Here is a 20,226-nt window from a genome sequence, read left to right on the forward strand (position 1 = left end):
TTGATATCAGCTCCTCATTTTTTTTGTATTAAAACTTTTAAAGGTGATTGTTGTAGATGGAATTGTGCCATTACCACCACCCCAATGTGTATTGAAACCCTGGATTACCTGTTAATACATCTGTTAATGAGATCATGTTTGGAAATAAGAGTTCTTTTTGTTATGCCTATTAGGTCATACTGGAGTACTGTGGTTTCTTAACCTACCTAATCATGTTTGACTTACAAAAAGAGCAGAATGGGCACAGAGAGATAACCTGGGGAAGGCAAATGTCACGGAGGTTCATCTACCAGGAACACCTGAGGCTACTGGGCAGGAAGAATGAACTTCCTTGAGCCCCTGATTCAGACTTTTCATCTCCAGAACTGGGAAAAAATAAATTCCACTTCTTTAAAACTACCCATTTGTTGTATTGTGTAAGAGTAGGACTAACAAAGTAAGGTAGTGGCTCACCTTGTTGTTAGAGGCCAGTGAGTCCATTCTGACTCCTAGTAAACTGATGTACAGCACAACAACGCACTAGCCAGTCCTGCACCGTCTTCATAATAAGTGTTAGGCTTGAGTCCATAAAAGCGCAAAACCAAATTTATTGCCATCAAGTTGATTCTGACTCAACAGCCGTAAGGACAGAGTGTAATTGTCCCTGTGCATTTCTGAGACTAAATCTCAGGAAGAGTAGAAAGCTGTTTTTCTCCTGAGAAGTGGCTGGTGTTTTTCACCTGCTGACTGACCTTGTGGTTAGCAGCCTAACACATAACCCAGTGCACCACCTGGGCTTCTTCGGAGCCCACACCAAAGTCAAAACCAAACTCACTGCTGTAGAGTTGATGCCAACTATTAGTGACCCTATAGCACAGGGTAGAACTGCCCCTGTGAGTGTCTGAGACGATACATCTTTAGCAGAGCAGAAAGCCCTATCTTTCTCCAGTTTGAGCCCATCGGCACGACAAAATGCACACGCACCTCTGTAAGGAAGTTTGTCTCCTTGGAAGCACATGATTTTATTTAAATGGGGCAGCCGGCCTAAGGCCGTGCCAACCACAGACATGCCCTAGGAGACATCTCCCAGAAGAGCTCTGCTGGGCAGAGGTGGGTCCAATCAGACCCCAGGTATGCCAGCTAACAGTGGAGTGGCTAGAAAAGCAGGATGGCAGAGTCCTTCCCATGTGTGAGCGTGCAGTGGCATATGCCTACCTAAGTCTAGGGGCCTCTTATCTCCCCGAACCCCCACATGCACTTCTTCCCACCTCAGATGCAACTCTGGTTAGAAGAGTGAGTCTCAAGTCTAGGTCATGTGAACTTGGTAGTGAGCAGAGATCCGAGCACATGTGCTTGTTTAATTGGAACAAGGAACTTGGGTATTACAAGGTGACAGCACAGGAGACTTTAAATGCACTGTCCGGTACAGTAATGAATGCAGAGCAAGGACTCCAACCAGGTATTTAGTGGATGAACACTGCTTGATCCCCTCAGTAGCAGTCACCTGTTCTGAGGACTTGAATCTTGCTGTGCTGCATGCACTTGCCCTTTAGGCCCTCCTGCCCCTGTGGTTACCCTTCCCCACCCCTCCCACCACCTCGCATCATCTTCCTTTCTCTACCACCTGCCCCACTCCTAAGTGGACTTATTAAAGAAAGGGTCAAGAATACACATCCAAGACAAATGGGTGCATAAGCAAATGTGGTGAAGACAGCTGATGGTGCCCAGCTATCAAAAGGTATAGCGTCTGGGGTCCTAAAGGCTTGAAGGTAAACAAGCAGCCATCTAGCTCAGAAGCAACAAAGCCCACATGGAAGAAGCACACCAGCCTGTGTGATCACGAGGTGTCGAAGGGATCAGGTATAAGGCATCATCAGAACAAGAAATCTTACCATAGTGAATGAGGGGTAGAGTACAGAGTGGAGACCCAAAGCCCATTAGTAGGCCACTGGAGATCCTCTTGCAAAGGGTCTCAGGGAGGAGATGAGCCAGTCAGGGTGCGATGTAGCAACAATGAAAAATACAATTTTCCTCTAGTTCCTAAATGCTTCCTACCTTCCTACCCCCCCAACATGATCCGAATTCTACAAGTCTGGCTAGACGAGAGGATGTACACTGGTACAGATAGGAACCGGAAACACAGGGAATCCAGGGCGGATGATCCCTTCAGCACCAGTGCTGTGAGTGGTGATACTGGGAGGGTAGAGGGAGAGTGGGTTGGTAAGAGGGAACCGATTATAAGGATCTATGTGTGACCTCCTCCCTGGGGAACAGACAACAGAAAAGTGATTGAAGGGAGACGTTGGACAGGGCAAGATTTGACAAAATAATTTATAAATTATCAAGGGTTCATGAGGGAGGGGGAAGCGGGGAGGGAGGTGAAAAAATGAGGACCTGATGCCGGGGGCTTAAGTGGAGAGCAAATGTTTTAAGAATGATGTATGTATGGATTGTGATAAGAGTTTTTTGAGCCCCTAATAAAACGATTTAAAAAAAACACATCCAAGTGTTTATTAAATAATTGTATATATATGATAGCGATTCTCAGCCTGTGGGTTGCGACCCCTTTGGTGGCCGAACGACCCTTTCACAGAGGTCACCCAATTCATAATAGTAGCAAAGTTATAGTTATGAAGTAGCAGTGAAAATAATTTTATGGTTGGGGCGGGGGGTTCACCACAACATGAGGAACTGTATTAAAGGGTCATGGTATTAGGAAGGTTGAGAACCACTGATCTATGTATGATTTATCATTCAAAAAGCAAATGACTGTAATCTTGCCTATTTCTCTAATTTTACAGTTGTCTTCTACTTATTTTAATCTCCATGGTTTTTCTTCAGTACATCCTTGTATAGGAAAGGGTAGAATTAGATTCTATAATTGGGATGCCCCCACCACTTTCCAGTTTGACAATAACTTCCAACCAAAATCATAAATATACTTTTCCTTGGTGCTAAGTCATAGTACAATTGTAGTATTCCCTAAGAAGGAGGGGTGGGGGTTGGTGGATGAGATGGAAGCTGGACTCTATTCCTGATTCTGCCCGGCTCTTCCTGGGACCCAGGTTCAGTTCCTGGTTTATTGCTGTCTAACTGAACCTCTGACAATTTTGAGTCTCACTCTTTCCTAAAACAGGTAGGAAACTCACTTTATGTATCCTCCAAGACTAAATGAACAATACGGGAATACCAGTTTTAGATAAGACTCTCACATTAGTAATCTGGTTGCTGCCAGTGAGTTGTGGACCTGGAGAGGGTGTCCGCCCCCTCAATCTTACGGCCTCAACCTTGCTGGGAAGGTGAAGGCAGCCAAAGCCCCAGGCTCACAGCTTTGTGTGAGGACGAGGACGAAGATGTGTGTCAGAGCTGGATGCTGAACAGGCACCAGTCAATGGTCTCTGATAATGCCCCCCACACCAACAGCCCCCCTGAGCTCTGGGCCCGCTCAGCCCGCTTGGCTAACATTGGATGTAGGTCCTATCTATGCCTGCTTTGTCACACGGCTGTGCTTTTAGGGCCCTGCTTCAGCACAGACAGGCCAGTTGCAGGGCTCTGGAGCCCAGTGAGGTTGGCGTGCGTGCGGTGTGGTGGTGCAGGCTCCCAGGGCCATCTAGGACAATGGCTGCCTGAGGCTAGCCCACTTAATCAGGACCCCCAGGTAGTTTGCTCATTTCCTCCTTCCCAAGTTCACAGTGTTCTCTGGCTCCAGTCTGAGCAGGTGTCACCTTTCTCTCTTACTGCTCACACCACACCTGCTGCCTTCCTTCTACCCCGACAAAATCCCGTCAGTCTCTGCTTTCCACCTACCTACAAGGCTGCCTGGTCTGCAGGCTTCTTCCCCAGACCCGCCTTTCCCGATTTGCCTTCAACTGATGTCACTGTTGTTCTCAGTGCCCTCTTTGCCTTGGTCACCTCCTATGCCACAGGGCCTTCTAGCCAACGTCCTTCTGCCTCCAAGGACTACAGCAGTGAAAGGGGAGACTCAAGGAGACTGCGCCCCTGAAGGCATGCATGATTATCCTAGGTTTCAGAAGTGGCTTCCAAGTGCGTAATGGATAGAACAGAGAAGCCAAATGTTGCCTTACAAGGCACTTCTTGGTACTAAGCTGCACAGTCAGCATTTAACTGGCCCAATATCATTCTCATGACAGCCAAGTAAAGTTTTAGGGCTCTGACTGCAGAGAAGAGAATGGAGACTTCTTCATGGGGAAGAATTGTTCCAGGTCCCACTGCTAGACTAGAACCCTCTCCCTCCACTGCCCCAGACACCCCACAGGTGAGGGGGTCAATGATGGTGCCTTCTGAGCTTCCGGGTTTCCAAAGCTCCTGTGTAAGCTTTGAAATGCTGAAAATAAGAAAAGCTATGAGGTCGATGAAGGAAGGAGGCAAAGACACTTGAGGGAGATGGAAAAATAAAGCTGGAAGCTGACCACAAGTATATCTAGACTTGGGGCTTTTGTTTTCTTGACTGAAATATATTTGTAGAAAGAAAGGTGCTCTCTTGTGGCAGAATGACCACAGTGGCGCTCCGGAGTGCAGACATGAAATCTTGGCTGTGCACAGAGGCCATCTGCAGGAACTTTGTTATTCCAGATGACCCCTTGGGAAGAGACTTACAAAGGGTTCCATGTGAGGGCAGAGAGTGTTGTCTGCGGTACCCTCTGGGCCTAGAATTGCGCTAGGCCTACAGGAAGCGTTCAGCAGGTATTTTTGTTCAGTGAGTGAGGGAGTGAAAAGGAAAATGGAACAGAATGAAGGAAGGACGACTCTCCTGGATTGGAACATTGCCAACAGAGCCCTTGGAGTTCATTCCCAGTGGAGGTCTTGAATGTTGGCATGTTCATTAGAGAAGGGTGAGGCAGAGGGAACCAGGTCGGGCCTGGGGCTCAGGGGCCCTTCCAGATAGCCTTAGCTGCTGACAGGACACAGACGTGTGTGTGTGTGTGTGTGTGTGTGTGTGTGTGTGTTTTCACACTCACTTGTTGTAAATGAGGGTGACAAGAGATCTGAGAAGGCTACTTTGCCCAGGCCTCATATTCCTAAGGCCCCATATCAGCCCTGTGCTCCCATCTACACATCAGGCTAGCTTCTGAGGGATGATAGGGTTACGTGGACAGGCTGTGTGCCACAATCTGTGTAAGCCGGTCAGCCATTTTTAAAATGCTACTAGAAACATTTTAAGAATTAGAAGAATTTTTAAAAGGGAAGTGTCACTGGCCACTCTTGACCACTGAAAGACCTTGGAAAATGAGAAAATGAGTGAACAATCTTTGAAGAGGCCAGATGGGAAGAAAAGAGGAAAATGGGGAAGGGGTGGAATGGGATGAGCTGATACCAAGGGCTCAAGTAGAAAGCAAATGTTTTGAAAATGATGATGACAACATATGTACAAAAGTGCTTGACACATGGATGGATGGATTGTGATAAGAGCTTTATGAGCTCCCAATAAAATGATTTTTTTAAAAAGGAAAAGAGAAAAATGGTGTGGGTCTTTCTAGGACCATAAATGAAGGTAAAGGTCACAGAAAGTGTAGACACCAGATCCCTGTCTAGGGCCAAAGCCAAACTGGAGAAGTGGAACATCAGCTGGAGGCTGTAACACTGTAAGGCTGTGTGCTGACCTGACAGTCATGGGACAGCCGTGAAACATGGAAGTAAGCCATGGGAATCCACCCTGTGAGACATAGCTACGCATCTCCTGCTCATTCCTCGTCAGCCCAGGCCCTCAGCAATCCCAGGGCAGGCAGCGGGCTCTGCCTGTGGTTGGTGTGTGCGTGGAGGGTGGCCAATGTGCCAGTTCATTGTGATGTTGGTCTTCCAGGCCCTGCTGTCCCTTTCTTTCTAGTAGTAGTGTCTTCTCTGGACCACACTCTAGAGTTTACCTTCAGAGTCTTGCTATGGGGATGGGATAGTTCTTAATAAATACCAATCATTATATTGATTCTATTTAACAAACATAGCACATACTATGTAGGCATATGTGTTCTATACTTTATAAATGATACTTATTCCTTCATATCAACCCTGGGAGAACTCCATGAATGTTAATCCATACACTAGCACCAAGTAAACTGAGCCACAGAAACATGCAATAACTCATCCAGGTCACACAGCATTACGTGGTAGAGCTGCACTGAACCTCAGATACAGCTCCAGGACCAATGTTCTTGACCAGGCTCTGGCTTACTGAAAGAATCCCAACTCCATGTCTCCTACAACACTAACCACACTGCCCAACACACATGGCTGAGAAACCAAAGAGGCATCTATGGACCTGCTAATATGTGCTCTGCCCCTATACCTAAACTGGCAGGCTTGTTCCACAGCATAGGGTGGACCCGTTTTGCAGAGTGGGTGCTTGGTAAGTGCTGGTTGGCTGAATACTTTTCCTGATATTCCTCAGAAACATCTTTTCTCCTCTGGGTTTGTACAGGGCCAGTGCAGTCACAGATTCTGAGTCTCCTTTTAACAGCCATCTAGCGTTGACACAGTGGTTGCACCAATGGGCTCCAACACAGCAACAATTGTGAGGAAGGCCAATAACTGGGCAGTGTTTTGTTCTAGCCTGTGTGGTTGAAACTGACCGGCCAGCACCTAGGAACAGCAATACATTGAGCTCAGATTACCAAACACTTCAGATGGTTTATAATAGAACAAGCTCAGCCAGGGACCTGTATTTCCCAATGTGCAATTGAAGCTTTGTAATGCAAACGTATTTCTATGGCCCAGTCTAATGGCATTGTTATTTTATCCTAAACGTAGATGATTCTGTTTTAGGGCAGGGTTCTTACAAAGTGAAGGCCTCTAGGACAGCATGCCCGGCGTGGAGGGCCAGCACAGGCAAGAGAGCACTTCTGTCTGGGACAGTCAGTTAGTAGCCAGCCTTGGGTCTATAGAAGGAGCCAGGTGGACCTGAAGTGCAAATAATTAGAGATGTTTAATAAACACTTGTTCTTTGGGGAAATGAAGACACAACCCCTTTGGCAGCATGGATTTTATTGTTTAAGAGAAATTAGGAACAGGATCCCAAAGGGAGAGTTGTTTTATTCCCAACAGATTTGTTCAAGCTCTGTCCATTCTTGGTCTTCATGCACAATAACCCCCAAACAGGTTCGTTTAGGAAGGAAGCCTCTATGGAACATTCTTTAGTTTTCCACGGTGCCTAATTTTGAGGTGTCCGGTGTGCGGAGAGGACAAAGCATCTATTTATTACTGACAATATGCCAAGAACTCCACTAGGGATGAACACAAGGTAACAGCACCCTTTTCTACAAGGGGGTGCCACATCTCTATGCGCTACTTTACAAGCGAGAGAACAAATTGTCCAGGGACACCCATCAAGTGCCAGAGCCCAAATTTGAGCCCAAGTCGGCCTGACTCCTGTGTTCCTCTCTCGGATGCTGTTCTAAACAGATGCAGCCTTGGGAGCTATGAACAAAGTGGTAGCCAGCAAAGAGGTGGGTTGGAACAGGGAAGACAGGAAAGGAAGAGGCAATCATTGTAAAGAAGCCACACAAACAAAATGCTGTGTCATAACTGTATGAGAGATAAGCACATGGGCCTTGTAGGGAGAATTGTTCCCAACACACGAGGCAGCTGCATTTCTAATCCTGTGCACCCAGTAACTGAAAGCTGATGGTGTTTATGATAGAAAAAGAGGATACACTGTAGTGCAGCATTCACAGAAAAACCAAATTACTAGGTTAGATTGACCTGTGAGCCTAGTTAGGAAGCTGTTTAGTTGCTATTATAAGGAGCTATGGTGACATGGTGGGTTACACATTTGGCAGCTGCTGCTAACTTCAAGGTCAGCAGTTCAAGCCCACCAGCTGCTCTGAAAAAGAAAGATAAAGCTATCTGTTCAAGTAAAGATGTACAGCCTTAGAAACCCAAAGTGGCAGGTCTGTTCTGTCCTCGATGGTTACTGTGTTAGTCTGGGTAGACTAAGAAACAAATCCACAGAAACTCATATGTATGTAAGAGAGAGTTTTATATAGAAGGTAAGTGTACATTCAGAAAGCATCCCAACCCAGTCCAGTCCAAGCCCATATGTCAGACACCGATCTACAAAGTCCTCCTCAAACTCGCAAAACACACACACAATGACGCCGAATGCAGGATGATCACAGGCCAGTGGGTAGAAAGTCTTTGAATCCAGTGGTAGTGTAAGCATCCCAGCACTGGCAGGGGTTTCCACGTGGCTTCTCCAGCACCCAGGGGGTGCATCAGGGTAAGCCCATGTGGCTTCTCCTCAGGAATGTCTTGCAGGAAGTGAGCCTTGCCAGCTATGGCAGTCACACCCTGGTCCGACCATCAGCGAACAAGAGACCAGAGAAACAGAAGGGCTAGGCTCACGGAGCCATTTATCTCCCGCCCTTCAATTAAACTGCCCTTCAAATAATCCCACGTGTTTATCAGCCAGGTTGGCACAATCAACCTTAACTAGCACAGTTAATTTGAGTTGAAATCAACTCAGTGGCAGTGAGTTTCAGTTCCGTTACATTTAGGTGCTAATAACATGAAAGATGCCTCACCAATTGAAAACCCTTCAAATCAGAATATGGGCAGCAAGAAAGGTTGCCAGACTTCCCCACAAATCTTGACTCTTTTGAATCTTCCTTAGAGAAAGACTGGGCTTTCCACTGCTGTAAACAGTTACAGTCTCGGAAACCCACAGGGGATCCCGAGGGCTCAGCATCGCTGTGATCGCAGTGAGGCAGTTCGGAAGATAGGTTTTCTACGAACCGACTTTCTAGGCTGATGGTGATAGAGATGAAAGTTCTTCCCTTACTCATTCTCATCAGATCAGTGTGAGCATTTGCAGGAAGGAACCCTATCTGCATCAATGATGCAAGAGTCCTTTCTAGAGATGCTGCCTAGGGATTGGCAGAGAGTCAAGCCAGGCCAGGCAGTTGGCCATCCCTCAACTCTTTCGGCCAGCTCTGTGCTGCATCTCCATCCTTTGTTTTGTCCTCTTTCACCTACACGCTGTCGCTCTGCCAAGATTTAGAATTAAAGTGCCAACCAGGGCTTACAGCCAATCATTCCAGTCTGCCCCCACCCCCTGCTGAGAATTTGCTTTTCCATCCCAGATCTACTGAATCAGAATGAATGTTTTAGCAAGGTCTACAGGTGATTTGTACATAGGCGATTCATACATAGAAATCGCTTGAAGATCTTGTTAGAATGAGCATTCTGATTCCATATGTCCTGGATGGAAAGGCAAATTCTCAGCAGAGGATTGAACCAAAATGAACCAGTCCAAAGCTCTGGTGTCAACTGAGAAAGCCATTAGGTATGACCCCGAAGTTTCATTTTAATAAAGGCTTCATGAATACCAAAGCCTTCGTTCAGAAACAAATTTATTTACTAATCTGTAGTGAACAGTAGAAAGTCATCACAAGTAAACTTGTGCTTACCTTGCTTACTGGGTCCGCTGTCCCTGGGAAGGGATTGTACATTTGAAGAGGCTTTAATTCTGCACGAAGGCGCTGATGGGTTGGGAGAGAGACAGATACATCGTACCTAGTAGCAGACTTTTTATGTGAAAGATGTAAAATTGTTCAATACAGATTAGCGTACAAGTAAACCCATGCCTGCCTGGCTTATTGGGTAGTCAGACACTAGCTTCCAGTTTTCTAAATACCTCCAGGCAGTAGGATAAGAACACAGTATCTACTACGTATGAAGTATGACAGCGAGTGGAGTTTGGGTATATAGGTTTTGGTATTTACTCAAATGCCTGCTAACATACTGGTTATTTTTAAAACTGATCTTTGCAGGTGTTGCCGATGTCCTCTATTCCAGGAATCAATGCAATGGGCCTTGGCACAGGTGCAGATCAGGGGTAAATCCTGGTCTCAGGTGGCAAGCATAGGTCAGCTCTTTTGTCAGCTCTACGAGTCAATAGTTGCTCATGTCACTCTGTCTCAACTGCCAGCCGGAAGGTTGACAGCTGGAACTCAGCAGCCACACTGCGGCAGACAGGTGGCGGTCTGCGTCTATGAAGATTAGCACTCTTGGAAGTCTGATGGGGGCAGTTCTCCTCTGGCCCGTAGGGTCTATCTATGAGTTGGAATTGACTCAATAGCACTGGATTTGGTTTAGGATTTTGGTTTTATTCACATTTAAATATATTTCGAAGACGTAGCCCTGCATCAGTAAAAAAAAGTGTGAGGTTTTTACTACATTTTTTAAATGCTCGAAATAAGCACCTTCAGAAGTTTTCACTGATAAATTTAAAGTTAGCTCAATGCCTAATAAAAATGGCTATCTTAGGTAAATGAAAATGTTCAGGGCTCAAGTTACTTTAATTTATAAGAATACAAACAAGTTGCTATGGTAAAAGTTAAATATATTTTATTACCTTTCCTCCTCTCTTCTTATTTAGCCCTTTCTATTTGGATCAATGTGTATTTAATTGTCTAGACTTGTAAGGAATTGAATTCTGAATTCCCGGGGAGCAGAGGCTTCAGGAAGGCTGCCTGATGTGGTCTGTGCAGTGTGGAGGGGCTTCCCCTGGATGGTGGTGGCTACGTGAAGCTATCTGCACCCATGGGAGGAATGTAGAGGAGCGAGTGGAGAGGGCCAGTTGCCTGGGAAGAGTGTGTGAGCTCATTCTGGAGGATGAGTGGGCGCTGGCGTTCCACTAAAGGGACAGTGCGAATGAAAGCCCAGAGATGGTGACTATTCTTGTGTTAACCAGGGAGCCATGATGATTTTAGTCACAAGCCCTCGTCCTGTCTTTGGGTTCTAGGTCCAACTCAAAAGATGCCCCCCAGTGCCAGCGCCATGGACTTCTTCCAACTTTTTGTCCCCGACAATGTCCTCAAGAACATGGTGGTGCAGACAAACATGTATGCCAAGAAGTACCAGGAGCGGTTTGGGAGTGATGGGGCCTGGGTGGAGGTGAGCCTGGCAGAGATGAAGGCTTTCCTGGGCTACATGATCTCCACCAGCATCTACCACTGCGAGTCTGTCCTCAGCATCTGGAGCAGCGGCTTCTATAGCAACAGGAGCCTCGCCCTGGTCATGAGCCAGGCTCGCTTCGAGAAGATCCTTAAGTACTTCCATGTTGTGGCCTTCCGCTCCAGCCAGACTACACATGGCCTCTACAAGGTCCAGCCCTTCCTTGACTCCCTGCAGAATGGTTTTGACTCTGCCTTCAGGCCTTCTCAAACCCAGGTGAGACACTTCTTCTCTGTGGGTCAGCCAGGATATTAGGGAGTAGCCGTTCAGGATCCCTGTGCTCCTCCCGCTGACTGGAGTTGGCTGCAGGAGGGCTGGGTGAGCGAGCCATGATTGGAGATGAGGGGCTTCTAGGGTATCTCTGCTGTTTTCCATTTCATTAACCCATGTGTTAGATGGGAGAGAAATGGTTGTATCAATATACCAAACTGCAGATAAGTAAAAATTCAGTATTTTACTCTTAGATGCAACTGCCCTCTCCTGTTCTCCTCATCCTCCCTTTTCCTCTAATTATATATTCTCTATATATTATGTTTTGTTCTGGCTAATATTAATTTCCTTGCCACAATCTCCAAGCATGTTCTCCTGTGGGTGGTGAAAAGTGATTTAGAAACCTTCCAAGTAACAAAAGGAATTGAATCTGTAATTCCAATCATTCTTCAGATAATTACATATGTGACCTGGCAGGTCAACCTGGCAGAACCCTGAGTCTTTGGGCTCTGGGTTCAAAGACCCAGAACCTACCTGTTGTGAGTCCTTAGTGCCTCCTATAGTTTCCGTCACCCGCTCCAGACGGCTGTTTGCTCTCAGTTCTAAGCCTTTTCCTGGTGTCAGCTTGTGACGATTGCATTTTGCTGTGGTGAGAGTTTCAGAATCAGCCTCTAAATTGCTCCCTGCAAACTGGAAGGGGCTACAGTTCTAGAGATTTCTGTAACCAAAACTTCTGCAGAAGCACATCCCAAAATGTTTACCTAGAAACTTCTTGATCAGGGTGAGCCCAGTATGAAATGAAACAAAAATTTACTTCACAATTATGTGTGTTTGTCAATATCTACCCATCTACTCCTTTTCCTTGTGCTGCTCCTGTTAGGGCAAGAAAGAATAGTGAACCTCACCATCTTTCTGATGGTCTCTTCGAAATCGTTTCCCCAGCTCTCTGGATCCTGCCTTCTCTCCTGTGCAGCTGAGAGCCACAGGATTTTTGTGGGGGAAGATGGAACCCAATCTCAGATCTCGCAAACGTCACTGCTCTCGGTGAACTGTTCTCCCTGTGAATTTCTTGAATTGCAGGTGGTACTTGCTCTGCTCTTTCTGACCCATACAATTCATTTTTCCTCTTCTCTTTGCTTTTGCAAATTTATCCAGTCCCCAAGGCTCAGTATCAAAGCCACTTTCCTTTGTCGACCCTTTGTTTCCTGAAGTGTCTCCTGGCCTAATATAAAGGTATCCCCTGCCTTCTCCAGAGAGGCACGGTCCTTTGAAGTACAAGTCCTGCCTGTGGCCTGGTATCCACAGTACTAAGCTTAGGGCTGGGCACATTGTGAACCAAATCGAGGAAATCTGAGCTAGATATAAAGGGAAAACAAACATTCTTGACCTTCCTTCCAATCAAATATTAGAGGAGATGCTAGAGAAGACTGGAGTCTCTGTTCCTATCTCTCAAGAATCAATCGATCAGCTCTGTGGATGATTGATATTTAATAGCCTGGGATCTGGTTGCTAAGGATACTTCCAGCTCCAAGCCTAGGCCATTCATCTTCATTCACACAGCTGTTTTAATCAGATTTGTCAGGTGCCTCCTATATGTCAATTCTGTGTCCACTGGAAATGTAGCAGATCGTCTGTGACCCAAGTCAGGGTGGCTCGGAGAACTGACTGCTGTGCCTGTTACAATATACCGAGTGGCTGAGTGAGTAACTCTCCAGTGTACCCTCCCCTCTCCCAGCCCCTGAGCCTGCAGACCACAAGGAGAGGGAGCCAGCCGAGTTCTGGAACCCTGTGGCAGCAAGATCCGACCTCAGCTCCCTGCCAGGGACAAGTGGCTGAGAGAGCAACTCAGATGAGCAGTGGTGGGGCTACTGGGAATTGAGGGGTTTTACGTTTCGTCTTATTTTCTGGTTGGCAAGTTGAGGGAAAAGAGGCTTTGGATAAGGTTTGGTTTGTGGTAGGGCTCTCTGGCCTGATTCTTCTTGTTGTTGTTACTTTGTGTATGGGTGTGGGGTTTGATTGATTGATTGATTGATTGGCACTGGCCTCCATGCCCTCGTGAGAATCCCTGGCACAAATGATTAAACACTAGAATACTCACTGAAAGATTGGTGGTTTGAACCTACTCAGAGACACCTCAGAAGAAAGGCCTGGTGATCTGCCTCTGAGAGATAACAGCCGTGAACAAAGTGACAGGAGCAGTTCTACTCACGCATGGGGTCACCATGAATCAGCATCACCGAACAACAATGCGTTTTCCTTTACTTTGTGCTTTATAATTCTCATTTGTCATTGCATCTGTCCCCATGTCTAAATCAAGACCCCAGGTGGAAACCAGTGGTATACTCCAAAGAGGCAATTGAAGAACGTTTGTAGGAATGATTGAAGGCTAAGGGAACCCCCAAGGGAAGAGGCCTCCGTGGGAAGTCCAGGACTGGGGATCTGCCCGCAGCAGTACAGGCATAGGCTGGGGAAAAGATTAGGAATGGGCTCAGTGGCCAGCCAGACAGTACTGGGGCAGACAAGCAGCCTAGCATTCGATTCTATGATCTCTTGCTCTTCTTGTTCCTCAGTCTCTTCCTAATACCCCTCCTTGGCCAGATAAACCATGAGCAAGTAGACCAGTGGTCTCAACCTGTGAGTCACAACCCCTTTGGGGGTCGAATGACCCTTTCACAGGGGTCACCTGATTCATAACAGTAGCAAAATTATAGTTATGAAGTAGCAATGGGGGGGTCACCACAACATGTATTAAAGGGTCACAGCATTAGGAAGGTTGGGAACCACTGTAGTAGACAGAGGAGGCCAGATGATGCTGTTTATACGAGGTTGGCCACAGGCCAGAGTACAGTGCAGAGGAGATAGACAGTGAATCTGAGTTTAGTTGGAAGTTCGAGTTGTCCGCCCCTAAGTCATAGAACAACTTGGCATGGTCCTTGTTCCTGCCTCCTGAGGACAGTCAGAACAATGCTCTTTCCTTCCTCTTTCATCATGTATGTGAATGAAGCTCCTCCAGAGTCCCAGGAATCTCTTTGTGGCCTTCCCCCTTACAATATCTTCTCTGAACTCTACCCTCAACACACGTTCTACCCTGAAGTTGCGAGTTTTTCCTTTCTTTTTTTCAGCAAACATGACCTTTGCGATGATTCTAGAACTTTTATAATGTTTTCTGAGTTCCTGGAATCACAGGGCAACCAAAGCAATGAGGGTTCACACAAATACAAAATGTGGAAACACCACATTTCTTTAAAATTTGGAACAGAACAATTAGAGAAATGTTGTAGGGAAAGGATTATGCAGTACATAAATGGATGCTCTCTCTTCTTACCACCCAGAGTAAGCTCACCACAGGCAGAAGGGCCACTTACCAGCAATGCTGGTCAGTGTGCCACTGAAAGAGAAGGAAGTTGCTGTTCTTGCAGGCATCCTTTACAGAGATCTAGGGAGCCTCCTGCTCTGTGCTCCGTTTCGTAATGACCCATTCATAATTCCTTTAATGATCATTAAAAGGGGTCAGAAATTGAGGGTCAGAAATTCTTGCTGGCTCTTCTGCTCTGATGAGGCATATGATTAAATGTAAATTTGTCACTAATTATAGGTTAAATGCAAGTGGGACATGGGTCCTCTGTTTTCTTTCTGAAGATAACAGTAAGAGAGGGCAGTGTTGTTTAATACGGCCTCGGAGAAAGAAGGCTCTCAGATGGCAGGGATAATTGAGTAGGGAACAGGCAAGCGGCAAAGGGCTTTATGCCATTTTAGTTCATCTCCATCTGCTCTGTGCCTCACCACTGTGTGTGGGTGTATTAGTCTAGGTACTTTGGAGAAACAAATCCACAGCAACTCACGTATAAGAGAGAGTTTTATACAAAGAAAATGTGCATCACGAAAACATCCCAACCCAATGCTGCCCAAGCCCACAAGTCCAACATTAACCCATACCCAACACCAGTCCACAAAGTCCTCCACCTCACAAAACAGAGGCAAAGATGCCGACTGCAGGAGGAAAGCTGAGTCAGTGAACGTGTAAGCATCTCAGCACTGGCAAGGGTCTCCACACGGCTGCTCCAGCACCCAGGGCTGCATCGGGATAGATCCATGCGGCTTCTCCTTGGGGATGTCTTGGAGGAAGTCAATCTTGCAAGCTGAAGCAGGGAACTGCTAAGGCAGCTGCACCCGATGCAACCATCACAAAACAAGAGACCCGGGAACTAGAAAGGCGAGGCTTCACCACCCATTTATCCCTCCACCTTTCAACCAGCCCCACATGTGATTATCGGCCAGGCTGGCACAATTAACTAACTCAGTGGGACTTGTGCATTTTGTCCGCGCAATTCCAAATGGGCTTTGAACGTGTTATAACTACAGAGAGCTCTCTGTACATGAAGCCAGGGTGGCTGGAGGCACCGCACCAGCACAGCCCCTTAGCCCTCCCTGCCTCAGCGCAAGGCAGACGCTCTGGGTCCTTTCACCATGCAGGCAAAATCTCTGTGGGGGTCAAGTGTGGACAGGCAGACCTGAAAGAGATCATTGTGCTCTTTTTTTAATGGAGTTCAAGGTAACATGCATAGCAGAATGGAAGAATACTGCCCCATCCCCCAGTGAGGGCAAGCTTTGTCCTCCGTGTCGCCCCGTTAGAGCACATTCCAGCGCTCTGGGCTCCCCTGGAGCAGCAGCAACACCTGGAAGCTTTCTGGACCTGCAGAATCTCAGGCCCTATCCCAAAGTCCCCAGCTCAAATCTACATTTTAGTAAGATCGATCCCCACAGAATTCGTTTATTCATTGAAGTTTAAAAAGCACTGATCTACAGAGGGCCTGGCAAACTTTTTGTGCAAAGAACCAAATAGCGAAGATTTTAGACACTGTGGGTGCTCTGGGTCTTGTCAATGGGTCTCTTTTGCAACACGTCAGTTCTGCCATTGTAACGTGAAAGCAGCCACACAGCCTGGGACATGGATGGCCGTGTCCATAAAACCTTCTTTACAAAAGCAGATGGCAGGCTGGATTAGGCTGGATTTGCCAACGTGTGAGTGAGCTGGAGCTTTAGGAGAAGTCCTGGGAATGACATCGTTGCTGACACTGCATGTCAGTTAGCTATAACCACGCATGCTAGCTTGTAATTAAATTTATAATAGAACTGCAAAGTGAAGTGTGGCAAGTTCCTGAAGTATTCCCACAGGCTCCCAATAGTTTAGTTTAAAGAACCAAGATTTCGACGACTCCTTTGGACCCTGTAGCTATGCTGTCTCGTTTTATTTTTTTGGTCTTCTTGTTGAAGCCATCGTCTGACCTTGTAGACTGTCAGTTGGACTAGGCGAGAATGGACCTTGGTGACCTGGAGCAGAGCTCCAGGGCTTTGCCATTGCAAGAAGACACGAGGATGGGTTTCCTTAGGAAGGAGGGATTGTGGGCCTACACGAGAACCGTCTTTAATGCCTAAAGAAATTCTACACATGCTTTTTTCTTTGATTCTCATTGAAGCAGATATCAGATAAACAAGTTTTGGTTAAAACTGGGTGGATTCTGAGTCAGGGAGGGAAAACATTTTAGCAATTGGTACTGTCAATTGAGGGAGAGGAGTTCTTTGAAATGGAATGGGTGCCTTTGCAGGGGCACCAAGTGACAGTTGGAGCTGGGCACCATTTCCTGACTAGTGGCTCTATGTCAGGACCTATGTGACGTGCTTCACATACCAATGCTCTCTTACTCCTCTTTAAAACACTCGTGTAGATATAATGTGATTTCTCGAGATGAGGCAACTCAGACTCAGTGAGGCGACCTTACTTACCCGAGGTCTCACAGCTGTGGCAAAAAGCTGAATTTAGGATCATGGTGCATTTCTTGAATATCTCCAATTTTTCTCCCAACCTCCTGGTAGGTGCTACATGAACCGCTGATTGACGAGGACCCAGTATTCATTGCCACATGCACAGAGAGGGAGCTACGGAAGAGGAAAAAGAGGAAATTCAGCCTCTGGGTCCGGCAGTGCTCCTCCACGGGCTTCATCGTTCAGGTAAGCCTGGGCTGGGCAGGACAGGGCCAGGAGGGGGCCAAGGACCTGACGCACAGAAGAACAGGTGGACTTGTCCCTTACCCTTCTCACTGTGCAATGGGCTCTCCCAGTGCCAGTTGAGGTTGGGGCTGTATTGTGCCCCACCCTTGCAGGCCCAGAGGGACCCACACCATGGCTGACAACTATCTTTGCAGGCTCTTTCTTATGCCATAAGCACTAATTAAAGCCCCAGGCCACGTCGCCTTTCTGGGCTTGTTCCCTGTCAGCCAGAGGCGTCCCACAAAGCAGTAGAGGGTAGTGGAGAGCTCAACCTCTTTGGAAGCACCACAGGGTGGCTGTCCCAGAGGCCTCCTCACTTTGCAGGTTTCCTCCACCTCCCAGTCCGGAGGAGGCCTTCTTCCATTAGCCTACCAGCAGCCAACTGATTAAGTCAGGGCCTCGGTCAGGAGCATGTGCCAAGTCAGTGGCCTTTGAGTAGCATTGCCACGTGCTCACCACCTTTGCCCTGCTCCAAGCAACCATTCAAGTGTGTTTTAGATGCGGGGGTGGAGCGCTGCCACCTCGCACTGCTTCCCCAGGAGGAGTGAGGTACAGAGTATGCATGAGGAGAAGGATGGGGACTCCGCGGCATCTCCTGCTGGGCTGCTCTTCTTCTGCTAGCATTTGGGAGGTGGGGGGCTTGGTGAGGACAGCCACTCCATTCTTACTACCAAAGCACTGGGTTTTGTGCTATATCCTTTACCTGAGATACAAAGTCCTGAGATTTAGACAAGTATTCCTAAGAGATTCAGTTGAATACCTTCTCACTCTATCTGCTCTTGAGCCACAGCAAGGATAATCCATCTGCTCTAGAAACGCTACCCTACCTCCTACTATAGATTTGGGTCTTCTAGGCTAGGGTGAGCTAGGCTCGCCAGTGCAACCCTGGGTCTGGCTCTGCTTACGCCGAGGCATTGGGAGGTTGCCAATGTCCCTGAGACAGAGTAGACCATCCCAGAGCAAGACTCACTCCTGGAGGAGGTGCTTCTGTCCCTGTCTGCCTCCGCTGTGGCTTCTGATAACCACACTCCCTTCAGGGCAGAATACAGCAGATTCATTCTATTGAATACCCTCCTCCCCCCAAGGGACCATCCAATCGTACTTTCAATGAATATTTATGAAGTATCCGCCATCTGTCAAGCAGTGTCATAGGTGCAGGGACTGGGAAGAACATGGCCATGCTGATAATGTGTGCATGTGGGAGTCTGTGTGCACCCAGCACCACTTGGTTTTTACCGTGAGCTTGGTAAATAGATAGAAATCAGCTCTACTACCTGGCAAAGCCTCCAATCTCTTATTTTGGTATGAGTGCTTTCCAACTTCTCCACAAACTAGGAAGTTTGACTTGGTAAGTCCAACTTTCTTTTTATTTCGAAAACTTTATGATTATAAGAGGCTTTGCAGCAGCGTGAGGGTTTGTTTTTAGAAGCTGGCAGTTCTCATTCAAAATCCATCTGGTTGTCTACCATTTCAAGGGGTGCCTTTAAAGCACGCAGCTACTGTGGCGCTGTGGAAAGGGAGCAATTACACTTCAATCATAGACAATCTTGTGACAAGGCAGAAGCAGGACATTGCTCAACCTCCCAGTTCATCTTTGTTCTTATTAGATGTGCTTATGACAGGCAGTACAGGAGCTCTGGGAGCATAGTTGTGTTGGCTACCAACCACACAGTCAGAAGTTCTAACCCACTAGCTGCTTTGAGAGAGAAAGATGAGGCTTTCTGCTGCCACAGAGAATTAGTCTTGTAAACCCACAGGGACAGTTCTACACTGTCCGATAGGGACACTATGAGTGTCAACTCGATGACAGTGAATTTGTTTGTTTGTTTGTTTGTTTTTTGCTTGTTTGGTGGCAGGCAGCAGAAAAGGTCTGTAAGGAGCTGGGTGACCCTAAAAATGAGCCATGTAATCTCAGGGTCATTTTCTTTTAGTGGGCCTCTTCTAATGGTGTTTTCCTAGTCCTTATCCTGGTTTGAAAGGAGCCCTGGTGGCATAGTAGTTGTTGGGCTGCTAAAGTCAGCAGTTCAAAAATACTAGCTGCTCTTTGGGAGAAAGATGAGGCTTTCTATTCCCGTAAAAAGTTACAGTCTTACACTGGAGACACAGTGCGGCAGTTGCGCCCTATCTGACCCACTACACCAAGGCAAAACACGAAGGGTGTGCAACAGAACAGCAAGCGGAGCAGAGCAAGGAGGTCACAGGGGAATACCAAAATAGGCTTTGGGGCCAGGGCATGGCAGCCCATCAGAATTGACTGGAAAACACTCATAAAGGTCAACAAACAGACCTTGAACTATTTACAGGCTTTTCTTTTCTTTTTCTTTTTTCATTGTTTTTTTGTTGTTTTGTTTTCTTTTGTTGGGGTTTGTTTTGCTCTGTCTTATTTTTTGTGAATTTCATTATCTCTGCAGGTCTATCTAGATAAGATAGGCGGGGTACATGGGAGAAGGGGAGGTAGGGGAAAGGAAGTGGGTGTTAACAAACCCAGGGACAAGGGAAGAACAAGTGATACAAAATCTATGGCGAGGAGAGTGAAAGAGGCCTGGTAGGGCGTGATCAAGGGCAATGTAACCGAGAGCAATTACTGAAACCCACATGAAGGCTGAGCATGATAGTGGGACAAGAGGAAAATCAAAAGAAATAGAGGAAAGGACTAATAGGCAAAGGGCATTTATAGAGGTCTAATATAGGCATGTACATATGTAAATATATTTATATATGATGAAGGGGAAATATATCAATGTACATATATTTATAGGTTTAGAATTAAGGTAGCAGATGCCTGGTAGAGATTCAGCAAGGGCAATGTGACAGAGCAGTCACTGAAACCCACATGAAGGCTGAGCATGATAGTGGGACAAGAGGAAAATCAAAAGAAATAGAGGAAAGAACTAATAGGCAAAGGGCATTTATAGAGGTCTAATATAGGCATGTACATATGTAAATATATTTATATATGATGATGGGGAAATATATCTATGTACATATATTTATAGGTTTAGAATTAAGGTAGCAGATGGA

General features: G+C 46.7%; 1 protein-coding gene across 1 annotated transcript in view; it reads left to right on the forward strand.

Moving 5' to 3' along the window:
* Positions 1 to 10,740: 10,740 nt before the first annotated feature.
* The window catches only part of PGBD5 (piggyBac transposable element derived 5), a 38,120-nt gene continuing 28,634 nt past the window's right edge, over positions 10,741 to 20,226 (forward strand). Inside the window, exons 1-2 of the mRNA XM_004712170.2 lie at positions 10,741 to 11,163; positions 17,032 to 17,166. Coding sequence (XP_004712227.1) covers positions 10,750 to 11,163; positions 17,032 to 17,166 — 549 coding nt within the window. The 5' untranslated portion in view covers positions 10,741 to 10,749. The remainder of the gene's footprint in view (positions 11,164 to 17,031; positions 17,167 to 20,226) is intronic.

Source organism: Echinops telfairi, unplaced genomic scaffold (assembly GCF_000313985.2).
Source record: "Echinops telfairi isolate 266 unplaced genomic scaffold, ASM31398v2 ScPeMD7_7424;HRSCAF=8462, whole genome shotgun sequence".
Taxonomy (NCBI): Eukaryota; Metazoa; Chordata; class Mammalia; order Afrosoricida; family Tenrecidae; genus Echinops; species Echinops telfairi.